Source organism: Perissodus microlepis, chromosome 19 (genome assembly GCF_051167445.1).
Source record: "Perissodus microlepis isolate ML-2025 ecotype Zambia chromosome 19, ASM5116744v1, whole genome shotgun sequence".
Taxonomy (NCBI): domain Eukaryota; kingdom Metazoa; phylum Chordata; class Actinopteri; order Cichliformes; family Cichlidae; genus Perissodus; species Perissodus microlepis.
The window spans coordinates 27,616,289-27,637,016 of NC_140479.1; the positions used below are offsets into that span (position 1 = coordinate 27,616,289).

Consider the following 20,728-nt stretch of genomic DNA (forward strand, 5'->3'; position numbering starts at 1 on the left):
TATACAAGTCCTATGGGGCAGTTTTTTTCTCATACATATCCCAGTGTCCAACAAATAACAAGGGTCTAAACTACTAATGATACAGGAGGTTACAGAATCACCAACGTTAAGTACTGTAGCAGAACACAAAGCTTGTTAGATATAAATCAAGATAATAGGCTTGTATTGAAGCAGAGGGCAAACACCAGTTGAGATCAGGGGCTTTCACACTCCAATTAACTCACAAAAACACTCAATAGGAGGAGGAGTGAAATGAGCAAAGGCTGAACCTTTAGAGTTCAGTCTCAGCTGGACTTTAAACCTCATTCACAGTTGAAGTGATTTAAGTAAGGCAGAGATATGTGTTTAAATGTGGGTTTTATCTCACTTTGCACAGATAAGTCGAGGACTGGTGTCTATCATTTTAAGGTGAACCTGAGGATAAAGTCCAACTCTAGCTGGGCACGGGCACTGCAATTCAGTCTCTCAATCCGAACTCAGCTGTCGGCTGTTGTGTTTGTGTTTGTGTTTCTGCTGCTTGTCATTCGATCAGAGGAGACAAATACAGAGTGGGAGACGATTCTGGTACAGACAACACATTTCTACACTGTGTTTTAGGACACAGGTGGCTCTACTTAATGTAAGCGCTTTGATTTTATATTTCTTCAGCACAGTTTTGTATTAGGAGGTGGCCGGGGAGAGGGAGGTCTGGGGTTGTCTGCTTAGGCTGCTGCCCCTGAGACCCGGCCTGGATACGCGGAGGAAAATAGATGGATTGATAGAGTTTTGTATTTGTTACATCAGCTCATATCACTAAAAAAAATGCTGTTGGTTTGATCACAGAAAAAGTAAAGGATGAAGTATTTGAGATGCCTGTCACTAGCAGTGGTTTTGCTGCTGCTTAGTGTGACTGGACTTGACATGGAGCATCTCCAAGCTGAAAACCTAAATCTTCTTTCACCAGATGAGCATAAATTGGTCCTGAACCGTGGAATGAGAGGTATTTATTTATGCAGGCTTTCACTTCCTGTTTGACTTTTCTTTCCTGTCTGTTTCAGTTGTGGATTTGGACAAAAGCTGAACATGATTTGGGAGAATTTTCAAAACACTGGTCTGGAAAATCATTTGATGTTTTTTAAACGCTGAATACATTCATATCTGTGATTATCTGTGAAGATTACTCTTGTGGATGTGAGTTTAATTCCAACCTCTAGATCCAAATCGCTTATTGACTCACTGATGATAAGCATTAGGTCCTCTGAGGTTATTTGTGCATTGTTAAAAGGCAATCTATTAGAAAACTTTTAGAAAAGCAATGTTTTATTGTGCTTACCTGGGAAACATTGAGAAATTATTTTGTACAGAAACATATTTTTTGAATGTAATCAGACAGACGGTCCTTTTACTTTCAGAAATGTTGGACAGAATTGTTACCCTGTCCATGTAAAGCAGATCAGCAGACTTTATTCCAAGAGTGTGATTTCTAAGTAAAGGCCTCTCTCACATTGGTTAATATTAATGTTCTTAAGAAAATTATCAGGAGAACAGTGAACAAGAGCAGTGTGCATTGCAAGTGCTGCAAGCAGAAAGCCACGGCTCTCTCAAAACAACATTTCTGCCTGTCTACAGCTTTCTGTTCACGTAAGGTTGTTGGTAATATTAGAAAGATTATCTTTGAAGAAAAGAAACATGACATCATAAAAATGTTTTCCGAGGCACAATTGAAGGAGTATGATGGTTTGGACATGTTGTAGTCCATCTGGGCCATGTGTAAATTTATTTAAAGCCATTTATTGCTGCATAACAGCTGCACAATAAACCAGATTCCAAAAGTAGAAGATCTGATATTTTGTCCCTCAAATAAATAAAATGATCATTTTCATAAAGTACTGGATTTTTTTATTGACTTTTAGCACTTGTGTTTAAATCTAATGATGCCTTGGGTGGAAAGTAATACAAGGTAAGCAAATTTTAAGACATCACTACAATTCCTGACCTGCATTGTTTGTACCAGACTGCAACTATTCACTGAACACCTGAGGGGTCCTTAAATTAGACATAACCAAATTGTGCATGGATTGGGTTTAAAGAAGTTGTTTGGCAATTTGAAAAACAGTTGGGGGGCGGTTCTGTTTCTCTAAGCTAGACGCTAATGTTAGTTAGCTTGGTGTAAAAACTGGGAAAAGCAAACAAAGCTTCCGCGTCTCCTTTTGAAGACTTCAAAACTAATGTGCAGCTAAAAAGCTCACCTGTTAGCAGCTTGTAATTTGTTTAAGTTATTTAAATTTCACATTTCAATCACGATAATATTACAGAATTTAGAAAGCTACTCCACTGAGTCGAGGATCAGTACATAAACTTTGTGAAATAACTAGTGATGTTCGATTCGTGAACGAATCGTTCAATACTCGAGAATCACTTTGCTGACTCGTGAATCATGATTCACAAGCCCAACTGACTCACTGACTCATCCCTGTTGCTGTTAGCAAACTAATTCCATTAGTAGAAATATATCTAGCTTATAATTAAAATTGTGGGGGGGGGACAACAACAGCCAGTTTCTTAACAAAAGCATTTCTGCTCTGAACTGGAAGAAAAAACCCTGAGTAGAAGCTCACATCAAGAAAATAGCTCCTCGGTTCACAGTAGCATCGCTCTGCTAACATGCTAACGACACATTTGAGCTACTCACCCCCTCCCTTCCTGTGCTGAATCATAAGCGTAAGCGAATCACTCAGGACTCACTAACCCCCTCCCTCCTGTGCTGAATCATAGAGCGAGCGAACGAATCACTCACTCACTCACTCACCCCCTCCCTCCTGGCTCACAGCTTCTTCTTCTTCTTGGTTGGCAACCAATGTTAAGGCGCATTACCGCCCCCTGGCTCACAGCTCAGTGGACATTTAGATGAGAAAATATATATTTGACACATTTAAGGAAAATACTAATAAAATACAAATAAACAAAATAAATGTTTATTAAGCAATTTTGATAGGAAATTGCTTAATTTTAGAAATGTTTTTGCTCTTTTTTGCTCTATAAAATAGTTGGGTTTTTTTTAGAATTATTCATCTTAGCAGTAGGATTTACATGAAAAGAGAAACAAATTAAGTTTGAGTGAAAATGTACATTTTTTGCACTCTCTGGTCAACTGACTCAGTGAATCAAATGACCCAAAAAATCCGATTCACTTTGGTGAGTGACTCATTAAAACTCGATTCAGTAAAAAGAATCAAATTTACCATCACTAGAAATAACTGTCATTTTCACACGTTAAACCTTTTTGTACTAAATGAAGACAAAACAAATATGTGGTAATTATCAAAAAAGCTAGTAATGGAGTAATAGACTCGATGTGTGATGTATATGATAAACCTGCCTAATTCTTAGCTATAAAGTAATTCTGATTGCCTGGTATTAGTTTTGATATGACTGATGTTTAATTGCTCAACAGTGCTGCCCAGAGACTGCTATGAAATGCTGATGGCCTCTTCAGGCTGGGCCAGAGACGGAGTGTACCTGATCCAACCAGGGGACTCCCCCATTGTGGCCTACTGTGCCATGCAGGAGGGAGGCTGGACCGTGGTGCAGCACATTACTGTGAATAGCAGTGTGAATTTTGATCGCACTTGGGCTGAATATAAGAAAGGCTTTGGTTTTATCACTGGAGATCATTGGCTTGGGAATGACTACCTTTATCAGCTTACCCGTGGGCCTGCACGCTATAAACTAGGAATAAAACTTGTGGACCAAGATGCCGTCACAAAGATGGGAGAGTATGATCCATTCCTGGTGGAGGATGAAGCATCAGCTTATAGACTGAGACTGGGGTTGTTTGAGGGAACGACCGTAGACGCTCTGACGCTGGATACAGAGAACTATCTCCATGACAACCAGAAATTCACCACTAAAGACAGAGACAATGATAACTACTTCCAGAACTGTGCCAAACTGGAGTTTCAAGGGGTGCCAGGAGGAGGCTGGTGGTACGACGCCTGCGCCGGGGCCAATCTGAATCGCAGAAATGTCATCTACTGGCAAAAAGACTGCAACAAGGAGCGGCTGTGCAAGTATGCATGGATGATGGTGAGACCTTCTGACACAGTGAAACTGATTCAGAGTGGAGACTGCAAGAAGGATGAGCTATAAGGACGTCATTCCCAGGATTTGTGCCAGATTTGAGTTTTTGTCATTAAACACAACAATGGGTGATATCAGGGATTTTCTTGTAGTGACTACTGGACCTTCTATTGACCACATTTTATTCAAAAATGCATGGACATGATCACAAAATACTGAAAAAAACAAAAACGCATCACAAACTTGAAATACAGTAAAAAGTCGCAGTACAGATTTAGCTCTAGCTTTGTTTCCATCACACACCAAGTCAGTATACTTGAAGCAAAGCATGTTTTTTTAGTTTTGTTTTTTTCTTTCTGAAAATTGCAAGTGCAGACTCCTGGTTTATCACAGTTACCAAGAAGTGTTTCATGGCATTATAGCTTATGACAGATAAAAAAAATAAAATAGCCTGTGCAAGGCATCTTCCATTCAGTGGGTACACAAAGGAGCAGCGCACCAACATATTTTCCACAGTACATTACAAGTTTGCCAGAAATACAGTGATATTGATTTAGCCACAGTAAAACATACTGTAGTTCAATGCTTAATGAAAAAGAAAATATCCTGAGAATAAAATGTAATAAAGAGAATTCATAAACAGTGTGAGCTGTTAAATCCTCCACAAAACTTCCAATGTAAACACTGACATTATCAACAAGTTAGTTATTCCCAATCGGTAAACTCAAGTGATCCATTAATGCCTTTTACGCATGATTCCTATAACCGTATTTTGCACTGGGATTTTGCACGACATGAAAATCATAGCAAGTGATGACAAAACAATGAAGCTGACTCTCTACACATTTATTCATTGGACAAATTACAGTGGCACACATTAAAAGGCTTTCATGAACATCAAGTAAGTGTCTTGACTTAACGAGCAAGAGTCCGACATCACGATGAAGCATATTAGCCCTTTTAAAAAACAAACAACGACAGCCATTTGGAAATACGCCTCATCAGTACAAGCACAATACTTTAAGAATTAAAGAGTTCTGTGTGTCTTGTGACATTTTGGGTATGAGTACATCAGCTTGACTTTTTAGACTGGAGCAACTTCACGATGGTCTCCATATATCAAAGTGTGCTGCTGTGTAAATCAATGGCGTAAATGTGCTTCAACTTGGAGAAAAATACTGGTTTGTTTTGTATATTTTTGACCCTACATACAGTGTACAAAATATATAATATTCTTCCAGCAGCAATTACCATACACTATAGCAGACCTACTGATTAATGAGCAGCACTATAAGATGTACTAGGCTCTGGATATCTTTTGATATCACCTAATACGTATGCACAAGTTCATAAAGCCAAAGTTATTGGTGCAAACATATGATTTACAGCCACTGTCTCACAACTTCATGTCATTTTAGAGCTGACCACGGGGTTTTGTCCATACCAGTATAGTTTCTCTTCAATCCTTTTCTTTTTCCACTGGCAGAGTAAGAGCATGCGGAAGGTCTTTTGGAAAGTCTTGTTGCAAAGGGCGTAGCACATGGGATTGACGGTGCTGTTGACGTAGCACAGCCAGTAGCCCAGGTGCCAGAGGGAGACGGGGATGCATTGAGAGCAGAAGGTAGAAATCAGCACCATGATGTTATAAGGAGTCCATGTTAAGATGAAGGCCAGCAGGATGGCGCTGAGAGTTTGAGCTGCCTTTCTTTCCTTGATCAGCACCATCCTTTTTCTCTTGGTGATCTGGCTCTTCAGCGTTGTGTCTATGGGCTTGGACATGGTGGAGGTGGACGGAACGCTCATGGACTCGGCCGAGGAGAATGTTGGCGACGTGATTTTCGTGTCTCTGTTTCTGCTTTGGTGCTCCGTGTGACTTTCCTTGGTCACTGGTTTAAACTTGTAGGACACGCACTTGCTGCTCTTCTGGGAGTTGCTTTTGGGTGGCGTCTGAAAGAAACTCTCTTCATCGTAGCTGCTGAGCTGCTCGCTCTCGCTGCATACTCCACTCTTGGTGGCCTTGCAAGCCTGGTTCCCGAAGGAGGTCTGGAAGCCTCCTGGAGACACTGGCCTGTCCTCGTCCTCGGAGGAGGCGTAGCTGTTAAAGGTGGTCAGCTGACCAGCTTTGGACCACTCATCGCTGGTGGTGGCCGCTGATTTGACCGCGTTGCTCCTGGTGGAGGAGGACCACGAGGCCTGTTTCCTGTCTTGTGATGCTGAACTTAGTTTACAGCTAAAACAAGATCTGATGATGGTTTTCTGAGGCTGAGCCACCCCAGACTCTGTAGAGCAGTTAATCCCTTGAAGCTCTGCAAGATCTTTGGTCCTCTTTTCTGTCTCCTTGTAGATTCTGCAGTAGAGGATTGTCATGACAGATACAGGGACGTAAAAGGCTGCAATAGCTGTCCCAAAAGTAATTACAGGCTCAGAGAAAAACTGGATTTGGCATTGCCTCTCGGGTACAGTCCTCTTTCCAACAAAGTACTGCCAGCAGAGAATAGGCGGGGCCCACAGAACAAGTGACACTAGCCACGCTAAACCTATCATGATCCCAGCTCGTTTGGGAGTCCGTTTGGCCCTGTAAGTTAGAGGCCTGGTGATGGAGAAATATCTGTCAAAACTGATCACCAGCAGGTTCATGACTGAGGCATTGCTAGCTACATAGTCCAATGCCAACCACAAGTCACATGCGAGGTTTCCCAAGGCCCAGTAACCCATCAGTATATAAGAGGTGTATAGATTCATGGAGAAAACACCTATGATGAGGTCTGCAGCTGCCAGACTCAGCAGGTAGTAATTGTTCACTGTCTTCAGCTGGCTGTTGACTTTAAAGGAGACCATTACTAGAACATTCCCCACAATGGTAATGAGGCTGACTATAGCCGAGACAGTTGCAATGGTGATCACCTCCCAGAGACTGTGGGTGACCAGGTGGATATCCATCGTGCTGGTATTTACTGTGGAGTTCATGTTTTCTCCTTCCATGGCCTTCTCCTGGTTATTGGCATCCAAGTATCGCAGGAGTCTTTAATACCAGATTTGTCATTTCCACTAAGCCCTCCTGAAAAAAAGAAGAAAGAAGCATTACTCTGTATGTCTGCCACTAGATGGCAGCAGTTCAGTGTACATGAACTAGTCAAACCTGGACTTAAATTCATGTTGGGGTGTTAATACTGAGGCTAATATGTTTGTGTCTGTGACAAAATGCAAAAAAGGACAAATGATTTTATCTTGTGTCAAAACTGAAATTATGAAACAGACAAGTGATGATGGGGATTGTAGTTTTGTTATTCATTCAGCCATTGCAATTTTAGAGAGTGAATATTTTAGTAATCATCCTTCACTAACAGATATTCACTGCATTTTGAGATTCTTGTTGAGAAACTAATTGTTCGTTATTTGTAATAACAAGTTTCTTTTACATGTGTAAATAAAACAGTATTTTAAATATCCCTACTCGAAGCGCCTAATATATTTGCATAAGTAAATAAGTACATTTATTTATAAAGCAATATCAATTTATATCCAACAGCCTTAATCTGCTGGAAGATGTTTAATTTATACATATATTATATATCATTTCACAGATCCAGTATAGGTAGTAATTGCCTGCATACACTTGAGACTTGCTGTCAGCTTATTTGCATGTATCAGTCTGCTGTCATTTTTAGGATGGACCGCATTTAATTAACAAGTAGGCAAACCTGATGTTTGATCATTAGCTTGGTTTCTCCTGCTAATGCATTTTCTTGGATGTAGGAGGGGAAAGTAGCATATGAATGCAGGGACAGTAAGTGACCACTACAGCTATTAATTCACAACTGATCACAGTGAAAAAACGCACATGCACATGGAAGCTCACAACATACAGGGTTCCTCCCTCTGAGGTTAGACCAGGTGAAAATGTTCTTCTGTGCTGGAAACTACAGTTAATAGCGAGTGTGAGGCTATCCACCCAAAGCCCGTAGGAAATGGCTATGGCTTGATGCCTCATCTATCATGGAGTACAAACCCATCTGTGCGGTCTTGCACTGACTTTGATCAGTTTGAAATCTACTGAAGCAAGATTAAATCCTGTGAAACTGAATATATTTGCATATACAACTGATACAGATTCATACCCATTCATGTAGACTACAGGGAGTGCAGAATTATTAGGCAAATGAGTATATTGTCCACATCATCCTCTCCATGCATGTTGTCTTACTCCAAGCTGTATAGGCTCGAAAGCCTACTACCAATTAAGCATATTAGGTGATGTGCATCTCTGTAATGAGAAGGGGTGTGGTCTAATGACATCAACACCCTATATCAGGTGTGCATAATTATTAGGCAACGTCCTTTCCTTTGGCAAAATGGGTCAAAAGAAGGACTTGACAGGCTCAGAAAAGTCAAAAATAGTGAGATATCTTGCAGAGGGATGCAGCAGTCTCAAAATTGCAAAGCTTCTGAAGCGTGATCATCGAACAATCAAGCGTTTCATTCAAAATAGTCAACAGGGTCGCAAGAAGCGTGTGGAAAAACCAAGGCGCAAAATAACTGCCCATGAACTGAGAAAAGTCAAGCGTGCAGCTGCCAAGATGCCACTTGCCACCAGTTTGGCCATATTTCAGAGCTGCAACATCACTGGAGTGCCCAAAAGCACAAGGTGTGCAATACTCAGAGACATGGCCAAGGTAAGAAAGGCTGAAAGACGACCACCACTGAACAAGACACACAAGCTGAAACGTCAAGACTGGGCCAAGAAATATCTCAAGACTGGTTTTTCTAAGGTTTTATGGACTGATGAAATGAGAGTGAGTCTTGATGGGCCAGATGGATGGGCCCGTGGCTGGATTGGTAAAGGGCAGAGAGCTCCAGTCCGACTCAGACGCCAGCAAGGTGGAGGTGGAGTACTGGTTTGGGCTGGTATCATCAAAGATGAGCTTGTGGGGCCTTTTGGGGTTGAGGATGGAGTCAAGCTCAACTCCCAGTCCTACTGCCAGTTTCTGGAAGACACCTTCTTCAAGCAGTGGTACAGGAAGAAGTCTGCATCCTTCAAGAAAAACATGATTTTCATGCAGGACAATGCTCCATCACACGCGTCCAAGTACTCCACAGCGTGGCTGGCAAGAAAGGGTATAAAAGAAGAAAAACTAATGACATGGCCTCCTTGTTCACCTGATCTGAACCCCATTGAGAACCTGTGGTCCATCATCAAATGTGAGATTTACAAGGAGGGAAAACAGTACACCTCTCTGAACAGTGTCTGGGAGGCTGTGGTTGCTGCTGCACGCAATGTTGATGGTGAACAGATCAAAACACTGACAGAATCCATGGATGGCAGGCTTTTGAGTGTCCTTGCAAAGAAAGGTGGCTATATTGGTCGCTGATTTGTTTTTGTTTTGTTTTTGAATGTCAGAAATGTATATTTGTGAATGTGGAGATGTTATATTGGTTTCACTGGTAAAAATAAATCATTGAAATGGGTATATATTTGTTTTTTGTTAAGTTGCCTAATAATTCTGCACAGTAATAGTCACCTGCACACACAGATATCCCCCTAAAATAGCTAAAACTAAAAACAAACTAAAAACTACTTCCAAAAACATTCAGCTTTGATATTAATGAGCTTTTTGGGTTCATTGAGAACATGGTTGTTGTTCAATAATAAAATTATTCCTCAAAAATACAACTTGCCTAATAATTCTGCACTCCCTGTATTTGTCTATATATAAATGCTACTTGGCTGTGAGGCACTAGTTTTTCACTTGTTTCCACGAGTTAATAGGCTGTCGTTCCCTCTATCTTTCTAGAGCGGTCAGTCTTCCCTCAGGAAATGCTGCAGCCAACTGGGCACCACGGCACTGGTATTTTCATCCCTGCCACTTGGTCTGCTTAAAATTAGGAAATCGCCATGTTACAGCCCAGCATCTGTGTCCTGTGTACGACCTTCCAAACTCTAAAACTTTATGTTCAAATTCACACTTATTCTGTTCGACTGAAAATAATACAGCAACGGCATATGGTGAATCTACCATCGGGGAGGTGCAGATGCTCTGAGACTCTCAGTGCAGAGCAACAATGAACTCAGTGCAGATAACCTCCATGTGGGTAGCAGCAAATGCAGCCTCAGGCTGTCAGCCAGAGTACTGGCACACATGTAGGTAAAGACAGCTTTACATATTACCTTCTCAGCCAGCCTGTTCCAAAACACAGGCACAGATAGGAAAGCAGTCAGTGTTGTGGAACTGGATTTCAGACACATATACAAGCATTTATGTTTTAGCTGACTAAGCCTGGACTAAAAGACTACTTTCATTTACTAAGTAAATAACCAAATGTAGCTATCTAACAGTATCCCAAATGGTAACCTTAGTTTAGGCACAAAAAATAGTTTAAATCTTTGAATCTAAAGTCGTTAAACTCCAGTTTACTTAAAATGACTTTGTCAGAGTTATTTTGAGATTATTTTGTGATCCTTCTAAAAAAAACGTTTTTTTAAACAATCCATGTTTCAGCCTAATCTTCCTTATCTGGAAAATGCTACCGGAGTCTGAGCTCGGGTAAAAGGAAACTTTCTCTTAACGTCACGCTCAGGTAGATAACTCCTCCAGAAAGAGATGTATCGCTGTCCGCAATGTAATTCTCTGGATATAATCACAACCTCACTTGAGAAATAACGTCCTTATTCACAGGCATTTCTTGGACAGTGCCAGGTAAGCAGGAGTGCCAGTGGTAGCCTGAGGCCCGCACAAATAACATTACAGTGACGGTGCGACAGTTGGAGTCCTCCGGCAGGACTTCAAATGTCCCTCATCTTGTTATAGAATAGCATTTCATATCACATTACTCGAATCCCTGCATCATTACCCAGCTTTGAATAAACTATTTACAAATTTCAAATATGGGCGGCATGCTGTGGTTGGCGCTGTCGCCTCAGAGCAAGAGGGTTCAAACCCACCGGCCGGCTGGGGGCCTTGTGTGTGGAGACTACATGCTCTCCCTGAGCTTGAGTGTGTTCTCTTCTAGTACTCTGGTTTCCTCCCGAAGTCCAAAGACATTACCCACTCCCATAACAAGCCTCAAGCTGAGAGAGTTTTTGCCATCACCATCTTAGTGTTTTTAATCTTGATGTGATGAGTGACCAGTGACTCCTGTGAAACTGAGGATTAACGACTTCAGTCACAAATCTTAATAATTCACATTTCTGACTCTTGTAATCAAAATCAACCTAAAGTTCTAGTGATTTCAACCTATGACTAGTAATTTAATCCATAAAGTTAGCATGAAATTATTTATTGAGATTATAGAGCAAGGTGCCTCTTGGACTTCTATATAACCAGAAGTCTTTGGAAACCAGAGTATTCCCCTGTGGGCAATTTAAAATAATGTAGGTTAATGGAATTTCTGTGTTGGCTTCCTTTTTTAGACCTTTTATACCATCAATCAACTATCAGTAGCCAATATACTAAGACTGGAGACACTAACATGCTAAAATAAGACACTGAATTGACGATGGACTTTGCAGCTAGTGTGATCCCATCAAAAGATGGATCAATTTGTCAATGTTCATTACACAAAAAATGACAACTAATGTCAGCCTCAGTTAACATCTTCCAGATAACATCATGTTAGTGTCAATGTAGCAAGACAAAAGTAACGTGCTGAATAGCATCACTGTCATTTGGAGTCGATATTCACTCCCTGTTAGTTTCTTTTTATGGTCTGCTAAACACAAAGTAATTCTGCTGCTCAAAGTTCCAACACGTTCACAAGCTAGGTATTAACTAAGCCCCATTCATAGACTGTAAAAACAGCACATATGTTGCCACCTTCATGTCATGCGTCATTTTGTAAAGTCCTGTTAAGCCTTTAAGTGCTTCCAATGTTGGCGTCTTGGAGTTTTGAAGCCAGGTGTCAAACAGTCAGAGCTTTCCAATCACAAGGTAGGCCTGACCTAAAGTATACACTGTTTCATCATCTATTTTACTGTAAATGGAAGTGCTTTGGGAAAATCAATATTACAACTTGTCACGACACAAAAAGCTGGCAACTGAGACCACGAACTAATCAGACTTCTATATTCAGTCATGGTATCGTGCACTGACCCTTAATTCTAAGGTTTCACATATCAGGATATGATAAAACATTATCTGGTTCTGACCAGGCCTTAAAATTAGGCAAATATAATCTCAGATAAACAACAACATATGACATATTATACCATGTAATTATTTATTCAACAAAGACTAAACCAAAATGCAGAAGTATTGTGTGAAAAACGAACTATATCCTATGATTAAATAGCTTGTCGAATCACTTTTAGCCACAATAACTTGGAGTTTTTGTGTTCTGTGTGACTGTAACAGTCTCTCACATCATTGTGGAGGAATTTTGGCCATCTGTTCTATACAGCGATGCTTCATTTCATTGAGACATTTGTTTATGCACAGTTCTCTGAAGGTCCTTGCTTAACTCTAGACTGTCTGGACTTTAACCAGGCCATTGCAATATCTTGATTCTTTTGTTTTTCAGCCATTCTATTGGAGATTTGCTGGTTGTAGGTGGTCTCTGCTGACTCATTTTTGGCACGCTTTGGATGGCCTCTCACTTGTCTCTAAAATACTTTGGTATACACAGGTGTTCATAGTTAACTGCAAGGTACCCAGGTCCAGTCCCTGCAAAACAACACCAAATCATCACCCCTCAAACCCTCCACCACTTGGACACTATGAGCTGATATGCTGTGTTTCATATTCACCAAATGTGGCACTTTGCATTATGGCCAAACATCTCCACTATTGGGGTCTTTGAGCCACACCACTTTGGGGTGGCAGTAGTTCAGGAGGCAGAGCAGGTCCCCCAGGAATCAGACGTTTGGTCGTTCACTCCCTGACTGCTCCAGTCTGTAGGCAAAATATCCTTGAGCAAAATATTAACCCTAAGTTAGATGCATCCATAAGAGTGTGAATGTTAGAAAACACTTAAGCGTAGAAAAAGGTGCCAGAAGTCTTAGTTTGTTCAGAAACAACTTTGCAAGTCATACTAACTCATGCTGCCATGTTCTTTTTAGAGAAAAGAGGCTTTATTTTGGCAAACCTTGTAAACAAGCCGTACTTCTTCAGACTTTTTCTAGTTCTACTGTCAGGAACTTTAACATTTAACATGCTAACTGAAGCCTGTAGGGTGTGAGATGTAGCCTTTGGGAGGTTTTTTTGCAATTTCTCTGAGCATTGCACAGTCTGACCTTGGCGTTTGCTGTGACAATTCTGTTAACACCTCTGAATGCTCCAGACCAGCAAACTGCTAAAATCTCTTCTTTTATAGAGGTGCTCACAATTTCTGATGATCAGTTAATCGAGTGTATTTAATAAGCAGTACCTGGCTGCTACTTACCCTCTTAACTCCTATGGAAACAGTAAGGGTGTACTGAGTTTTTCATAAGGTCTCTGTGCATTTTAGCTAAATTTCCTCTAAAAAAAAGTTAATCTAAGGTTGTATTTACCCAATTTTCATCCGCCAAGGGCCAGATGATTTTTATTATGTCCTGATCCGTAAAACCTTATGAGAGAAAGAGGGCGCACTTTTACCATGACTAACTGGAAGTCGTTTTGGGTACTTTTAGCTTCTTGCAGAAGAATGCGGGTTTAAGACGCTTCTCTCATGGCTTACTTTTTAATCCTGCAAACAATATCCAATCTATGGTCACATCTTCTATTTTGTTTCCCATTTCTTCCTGAAACAGCCGTGTGTTTTTGCCACAAATGATGGTAAGTGAGAGTATAAATGTTAAATTTACTAGTGGACACCCTAACGGTTGGTTGAAGCTATAAAGCTGAGCAGCGCTGCCCATAGCTAATAAATCTTTATTAATCACTATGAGGGGCACACACTCTTTCCACGTAGTCATCTGATACATTTTTTATTACAATGGTCATAGGCTATTTAATGTGGCCTGGAAAATATTACCCTCCCTAAACATAACAGCTTTGGCAGTCTTGCGTGAACATGTTTGCTGGCGTAAGCAGCTAGCACAGATGAGCCCAGATAAGTCAGGTACACTCTCAAAACGCACAGGCGTGGACTATTTCTTAGTTTTCTTTGGTTTTTCTGTTAGTTTTTCCAATTTTGTGATGCAAGCAATATGATTACCCTTTCCCAGAAAAGAATGAATTAATGATGATAGGTGCATAGAGATATTTCTGACTCACTGATGACTGATGTGTTCTAGGCTTACAGGCGCACACACAAAGAATAGACTTGTTCTGCTGCTTGACCTCAAGCGGTAGAACAAGTCAAGCCCGCTAATAGCTTCTAAATCGAAGCAGGAAGCATTTTAATGGTACACTCAGAACTCAGACTGTGGAGTAAACATGGCCTCTGCCTCACTATAAATAGTGAATATCGTCTGTTGCGTCCTGTTTTTGGAGCTTTTTATGGATGAAGCTTGTTATCAAATGTGACGTACACTGGGGAGTAGGCAAGCTTTGTGACCCTGTGACACAGGGGAGGTTTGAAAAATGTTTGATTTGAACTTACAAAAAGCTTTGAAATTATGGTTTTAAACAAGAGGAGAAAAGAGTGCATCAGCTCCAAACAGTGGTGCAAAGAAATCGTGTTGCTCTTGCCAAGGAAACTGAGTCTCCCTTATTAATTATACATACTAAGGGTATCAGACCATTCTCTCAAATATTGTGTTGGTATGCATAAGTAATGGTCATTGATCCAGTGATTAACAGTGTGAGTCCGCACAGGTAGCACAAATCTGGTCGAAGGCTGGCTTCCTGCAGGTCCTCTGGCACCTCGCCATCAGGGCTCCTGTGCAGTAGCCTCATACACTGCCCCCACCAAGCCTCCTAGTCACAGGTAACCTTTCTTTACATTGTCCTTTGGTGGAAAAACAAATGCACTGCACAGCAAAAAGCACGAACTCAAATAGCGCGTGTGTGGCATTAGTAAAAGGGAAAGGACATGAGAGTGATCATCAGAAGGAAGAGAAAGCAACACAGAGACAAGTCAAGGGAAAGCAAACAGAGGAAACCATACTGTAGGGCATGCATCTGCATGATGGGCGATGTGCAAATCAGCCCAGAGCTCCTCGACACAATGGTTTGCAGTCAGCTCACTGGACTATTGCTAAGAGCTCTCGATTCTGGAAGAGGAGGGTGGCTCTACGATATTGCTTGAATCACGTTTGTGCCACTGACGGGGAAAGAACAAATAAAAATATTCACATTAAGAACTGCTCCCAAGCACAGATATTTAAGCATTAGTGGTAAAAGGATGATTGTGTAGGATAAAATCAGCTAAAGGAAAAGATCAAAATATGAGTTTTGCTGCTTAACAGTTTTGTTTTTCAAACCAGCACAAGTTAAATTACAGCTTTCCTCCCGTGAGAAATGAGGACCACGTTCGTTAGACGAATATTGTGATCTGCATAGATTTGGCAGCTACTGGAGGGAATAAAACAATAACAGTGAGTACTGTTTTATGAGTGACTACAACATTTCATTAAGACCCCATCATTTGGACAATGATCTGGCTCATTTGAATTCTTGTGTGAAGAATTTGCTAAATATTAGTGTACGTCTGCCTTCGTTTGTGCCTCTGGGTTTTCTGATGTTTGTTCCCAACTCGCCCCATTTCCTCTGCGCTGATATTACTTTTGTCTGCACAACAAAAGATATTGGAAGAACCAAGCAGCTGAGGGAGGAACACATGTGAGACTGCACACCATTACATGGATGATGGCAGGTTTCTTTATGGTACATCTGAGCATGAAAACTCCCAAGTTGAAAACGTGAAATGTTCACCATAAAATCCTAATTTTACTAATATAACAGTGGACGTTTCTGGTGGTAAAACAGACTACTCGTCCATAACATTGCCATTACTGTTCCATGGTAACTGCTTCCAGGATTTTTCTCAAGAGCACGAGCACCTCTCAACATTTGTTGTAACACCTCACAAGGTCTGTGGGGACAGGAAGGACTCGTTAAAATCACGCTTCACTGCTTAATCCTCCTCTGTTTTGTCATTTCCAGTTAATCAGAGAGGGGAAGGGAAGAAAAGAGCTTTAGCTTTTGAAGGAAAAGATCGATTGGCTTTGTGGAAGTGAATCAAAATGCCTTTTTTTTCTTTGTTTGCTTGTTTAATTCAACTAAAGAAGATGAATTAAACATTTTAGAAGTGTGCAGAAGAAAATCAAATATATGCGCTATTATCAGATGTTTTAAGACGAGGCTAAAGACGGTGATTGGAGGGCTGGAGAGGTGTGGGGTAGAAATATGATTGTGCAATAAAACAGCACAACTACAGACAGATTAAGCGTGTACATAAAAATGTGTGTAGGTTATCAAAGCATTCAGGAATCTAAAATTAAAACTCCAAAGCAATTAAGGGGGAAATAATTAAGATATGTGAAGAGTCAAGGCTTTATTGACTTAGCAATAATTAGGAGCAGCAACTTTTATAAAACAACTGACATATGGCTAAATAGATGCACATATAATGTAGTGTATGGTGCTTTTCTGGACAGCATGTCTGCCTGAAGAACAAATGTACACATCTTTTTGGGAGCTCTGCTGCATTCATTAAGGTAAAAGGCTACATTAAAAAAACATGCCGAGACCTCTCAGACATGCACTTGTGCACACATGATGCTATTTCCTCTTGAATCCAGGTCATGCCTTTGTGCATTAATCAGAAAGGGCATGATTCTCAGGAGACTGTGAAACGAACCACTGATGTAAAGGGGGGGAAAAAAGATGAATACTCACAGTTGACTTTCATCAGATCTCACAGTCTTCTGTTTAAGGGAAGACTGTGTCTCCTGGTGAGAGCAAAGTTCATTTTTAATCCCTTTGTTTTTCTTGGGAAGCCTTTCTCCTCAAGTATGGTGCTGAGGAACAGGATCACAACACAGTTGGAGAGAGGATTGTGGTGGATGAGAAATCCTGCTGACTTGACCCTTGCGTGCCGGAGGGGTCTTGGGGAAAAGTGTGAACGCAGAGGCTCAGGAGAAAGCTGACGGAGAGTGGGAGGAGGAGGGTGGGTACCGGAAGATTTCGGTCATCCCTGCTCAAGAGGCGCAGCGTACGGCATCACATTATTCTCAGCTGTCCAAAGCGGTCTGGTCTGTCCAGATGAGACAAGTATACTTAAAGTTGCAAGGGATCCTTCCTCTGGCATTAATAAATTAAATAAGATTCTAAGCCAGAGCCAAAGAATAAAAGCAGGAGAGAAGTTTCCCTGCTTGTCTGAGCTGAGTGGAAACGGTGCTGCCTCTCAGTCAAGTTGAAGCAGAATGTCACTGAGAGCCAGTCTGATGCCTGAGCCAAGTCACTGCCATTGCCACACTGCTGCTGCTGCTGCTGTTGGAACTACACAGACACAGATGTAGCTGACGCTAGCAAACTGGGAGGAGAAATTCCCATAGGGCTGAATGGTTCATCACGTTTCGGGACAGTGAGCATGCAGCTTAGACCACAAAGTGTGAGAAGAAGAAAAGAAAAGGGGGGGAGGAGGTTGCCGGGTGGATTGAAGGGGTCCGTTTTGGAAGGTGTGGGTGTGGGAGGGAGAGCACGAGAGGGAGTGCGTGTGTGGAGGTGGCGGCGAGGGTGGTGTTTAGTCAGACCAATTTAACCAAACGTTGTTACTGTGTGGCTACATGTGTCACACGAACCATTAATTACCTCCAATGGCATGTCCTTTGTCTGTGTTTTACAGAAATGCAATAAGAGACAGTGACCCTGGTTATCGCTGCTCCTGGCTCTCTCACTGTTTGAACAGCACTGAGGCTGAAGCAGTGTGGCTATCAGCAAACTCATCTGCAGAACATAAAACACCACTGCTGCCTTTGTGCTCACTTGGGAGAGTACTGACATGGCTGGGCCAGATAAGCAGACTACTAAAGTGACAGGTTTTTTTTTTACCAGCACCCTTGTGTGTGAGATTGTGTCTATGCGTGTGTGGCTATTAGGGAATTATTTGCTTGGGATTAGCAAACTGGTGGATGGGTGTACAGTCGAGATGCTTTAATCCGGATAAAGGGTGCCTATCAGTCCCATGAGCTCCAATCAGATCACCAGAGAGATACACCAATAAAATCAAGTTGCTGCCAATGTGTTACTTTGAACAGTAGAAAATAGCACATTTTTTCCTTATCTAGTTCATCTGTAATCTGCATATTGATTAGCTTGCAGGAGAAAATTGACTCACCTTGCGAGTCAGCACCCTGCTTGGAAACATGCAGATGAGGACAAAATTATTATTAGAAATTTGAAGTTTCTGTCAAAAATTTCCTTTACTTTTTTTAATATATTTATATGTATCTATCTATATAGATAGATAGATAAACTTCAGCAATGGTTCCAGTCATTACTTGAGCTGGGACTCCACTTCTGCAGAAGCATTTTAAAGACAAGTTGAACAAAGAATGATTGAAAGCACATCCTTTGGTCATGAGATGAAACTAGAGCTATTTCCCCACAGTGAGACACGGCGGTGGGTGTATCATGCTGTGGGATGCTTCAGTGAGTTTGGTACAGGGAATCTCGTAAAGGTGGAAGGGAAAAGAATTAGTGAAGATGTTAAAAGAAGAACTTCAAGCAGTCAGCAGCAAAACTGGGCGTTGTTCATCGTTTTGTCTTTCAACACAACTATGACCTAAAACATACGTCGCTGAGGATGAAGAATAAGCTCCAGGAAACCAAAGTGAACACTGGTCTTATTGACGGTAGCGAAGCAAATCTGTGGGGTGACCGAGGAGGAACAGCCTGAGATTGCTCAGGAGACATTTATGGAAACTACAATAAATGACTGCAAGCTGTTGTCCAGCTAAAAGGAGAAAAAACTGACTTTTTGCATCAGGGGAGTAGTGATTTTGACCCTGTGAAATTTTTGTTTCTGTTTGCAGACTATGGTAACATAATGTCAGTATTCAAAATAAAAACTGTGTTAAAAAATTCCTTGCTTTTTTTAACAGGACTTGGGAAATGCTTTTTTTTTTTTAAATGAAATTTTCACAAGGGGGGTAATAATCCATGGCTGCTGGAAGACTACACGTTTGGAGCGAGAGTCGCAAGTTCCATTCCCACCCTGTATCCAGTAAGGGTCCTGGCTAGACCCCCACCATGCTAAAACCAAGCCCTGGAATGGCACGGATACGTCTGCAGCCTGTCCACAGTTTGGACACAAGCATTTCACTACATGTTGTACTCTGTATGACTGTGTGTGGCAAATAAAGATTGTACTTGTTGTTGAATTCTGTCATAATCTGTACATGTAGCGGATTCATACATGACCGATTAAAAAAGGAAAGAAAGGAAAAGAAGAAAAATGATTTCACATTCACGCGCTGTTTGTTTTTTTCTCCTTCTTCTTCATTTCAAGCTTCTTAAATCTTATTAACTGTAACAAAATAGTAGGCACAGCAGGCACCTAACAGAAAGCTCGGGAACAAGCAGTCTGAATACATCGGCTCATACTGATTTATTTACAAACTGGAGTGAATCTTTGATTTTCACCATGTCTGTATATCAGCTAATAGAAAGTCCCTCACAGGAAACAAAATCCATAATCAGGAATATGGAAGTAATAAATAAAGCGAAAACTGAAAATTAATTACCCAGCTATGAAATGATTAGACTTCTGCGTTGCAGAGAATAGGGCCGTTCTTCCCCCTGTGGAGCAATACAGGCTGGCGAGTGGATAATATACAGATGACACTCACTCCTGCACTTCATATTGACATTTATTATAATGCAGCTCTCACACTGAGATGATTTTACTCCCGGATCAGAGCTAGATGCGAGTGGCGTGACTGATGTGCTTTGTGAAAATCCCACCACGTCCCTTCTAAAAAAGCACGGCATACACCCACCCCACCCACCGCTACACCTTCCGCCCTGCTTGACAGTCTGATCTAATGTGATTTCCAGGCAGCAGGCCAAAGGACAGACACCTTGCTCATCATTACCACGGAATCGCTGACCTGCACAAAGTTTACAGTGTAGCCATCATTTTTACGTGACAAATCCACACACTGATATGCACACAGAAAAGTGCAAATTTGCATACATGTGCATCATTGCCTTACTGGTGGTTAGAAATGGCTAACTTTTGAATTACATCCACTTTAAAATGTAACCTTTTGCCTTTAAAGCTAAAATATGATGACTTTCCAGCGCACCTCAGTGAGCTGCAGTGGATATCTTTTTGATTTGGACCCGCCTCAACCCTCTCAGCAAAATCACATTCCTTCCTATTGATATCTCATGAAAGCAGATGTCAGGAAAGCAGGGAAACCTCGCTAGCATCCAGGCATCATCCTGGCCATTCGTCTGCATCCTAAAGGCACGACCGTTTTTCCACAGGTCATGGTCTGATCCCTGCCTGCCTGTGAGAGAGACAAGATGGGGGAGGACATCAACGCAGCGAGAGATGGATTGCATCTGTCCACAGTCCACGGGGGCTTGCTTATCTCCTGACCCAATTGTGCACCCATATGCTGGCAAAAAAGATCAGCCTCTACTTTGTGCAGCTCTAATATCTCTTCCGTCTCTTTTTCAATCTCTCTGTCTAGGCTCATGCTTATTATTGAAGTGTTTTAGGAGTTAAGGACTGATCCATTACTGCCCTCATCCCCTCTTTTTTTATTATTATTATTTTTTAGCCAAATCACATTAGC

The 20,728-nt window shown here is 41.3% G+C and overlaps 2 protein-coding genes across 3 annotated transcripts; one reads left to right on the forward strand and one right to left on the reverse strand.

Moving 5' to 3' along the window:
- The first annotated feature begins 105 nt into the window (after positions 1 to 105).
- On the forward strand, positions 106 to 4,804 carry LOC146366233 (fibrinogen-like protein 1-like protein). Of its 2 annotated transcripts, XM_084914580.1 has the most exons (3): positions 106 to 619; positions 823 to 979; positions 3,434 to 4,804. In XM_084914580.1, the coding sequence occupies exons 2-3, from the start codon at positions 835 to 837 to the stop codon at positions 4,126 to 4,128; spliced, it is 840 nt and encodes a 279-aa protein (XP_084770706.1). In that variant the 5' UTR covers positions 106 to 619; positions 823 to 834; the 3' UTR covers positions 4,129 to 4,804. The 2 variants fall into 2 exon arrangements, with proteins under 2 accessions (XP_084770706.1, XP_084770705.1); XM_084914579.1 differs by having other exon boundaries at positions 106 to 979.
- An 86-nt stretch (positions 4,805 to 4,890) lies between these two features.
- chrm5a (cholinergic receptor, muscarinic 5a) lies at positions 4,891 to 17,550 on the reverse strand. The gene is made up of 2 exons (XM_084914573.1): positions 16,818 to 17,550; positions 4,891 to 7,117 (listed from the first exon to the last, which is right to left on the reverse strand). Exon 2 carries the CDS (start codon positions 7,039 to 7,041, stop codon positions 5,464 to 5,466), a length of 1,578 nt encoding a protein of 525 aa, XP_084770699.1. The 5' UTR covers positions 7,042 to 7,117; positions 16,818 to 17,550; the 3' UTR covers positions 4,891 to 5,463.
- Positions 17,551 to 20,728: the final 3,178 nt, after the last annotated feature.

What these genes read in the sequence shown, in the direction of transcription:
- LOC146366233 (XM_084914579.1), top strand. Translation starts at nt 835, where the DNA reads ATGAAGTATTTGAGATGCCTGTCACTAGCAGTGGTTTTGCTGCTGCTT. An exon ending in CCTGAACCGTGGAATGAGAG is followed by an intron (nt 980 to 3,433) that starts GTATTTATTTAT and finishes ATTGCTCAACAG; the next exon opens with TGCTGCCCAGAGACTGCTAT.
- chrm5a (XM_084914573.1), bottom strand. Translation starts at nt 7,041, where the DNA reads ATGGAAGGAGAAAACATGAACTCCACAGTAAATACCAGCACGATGGAT.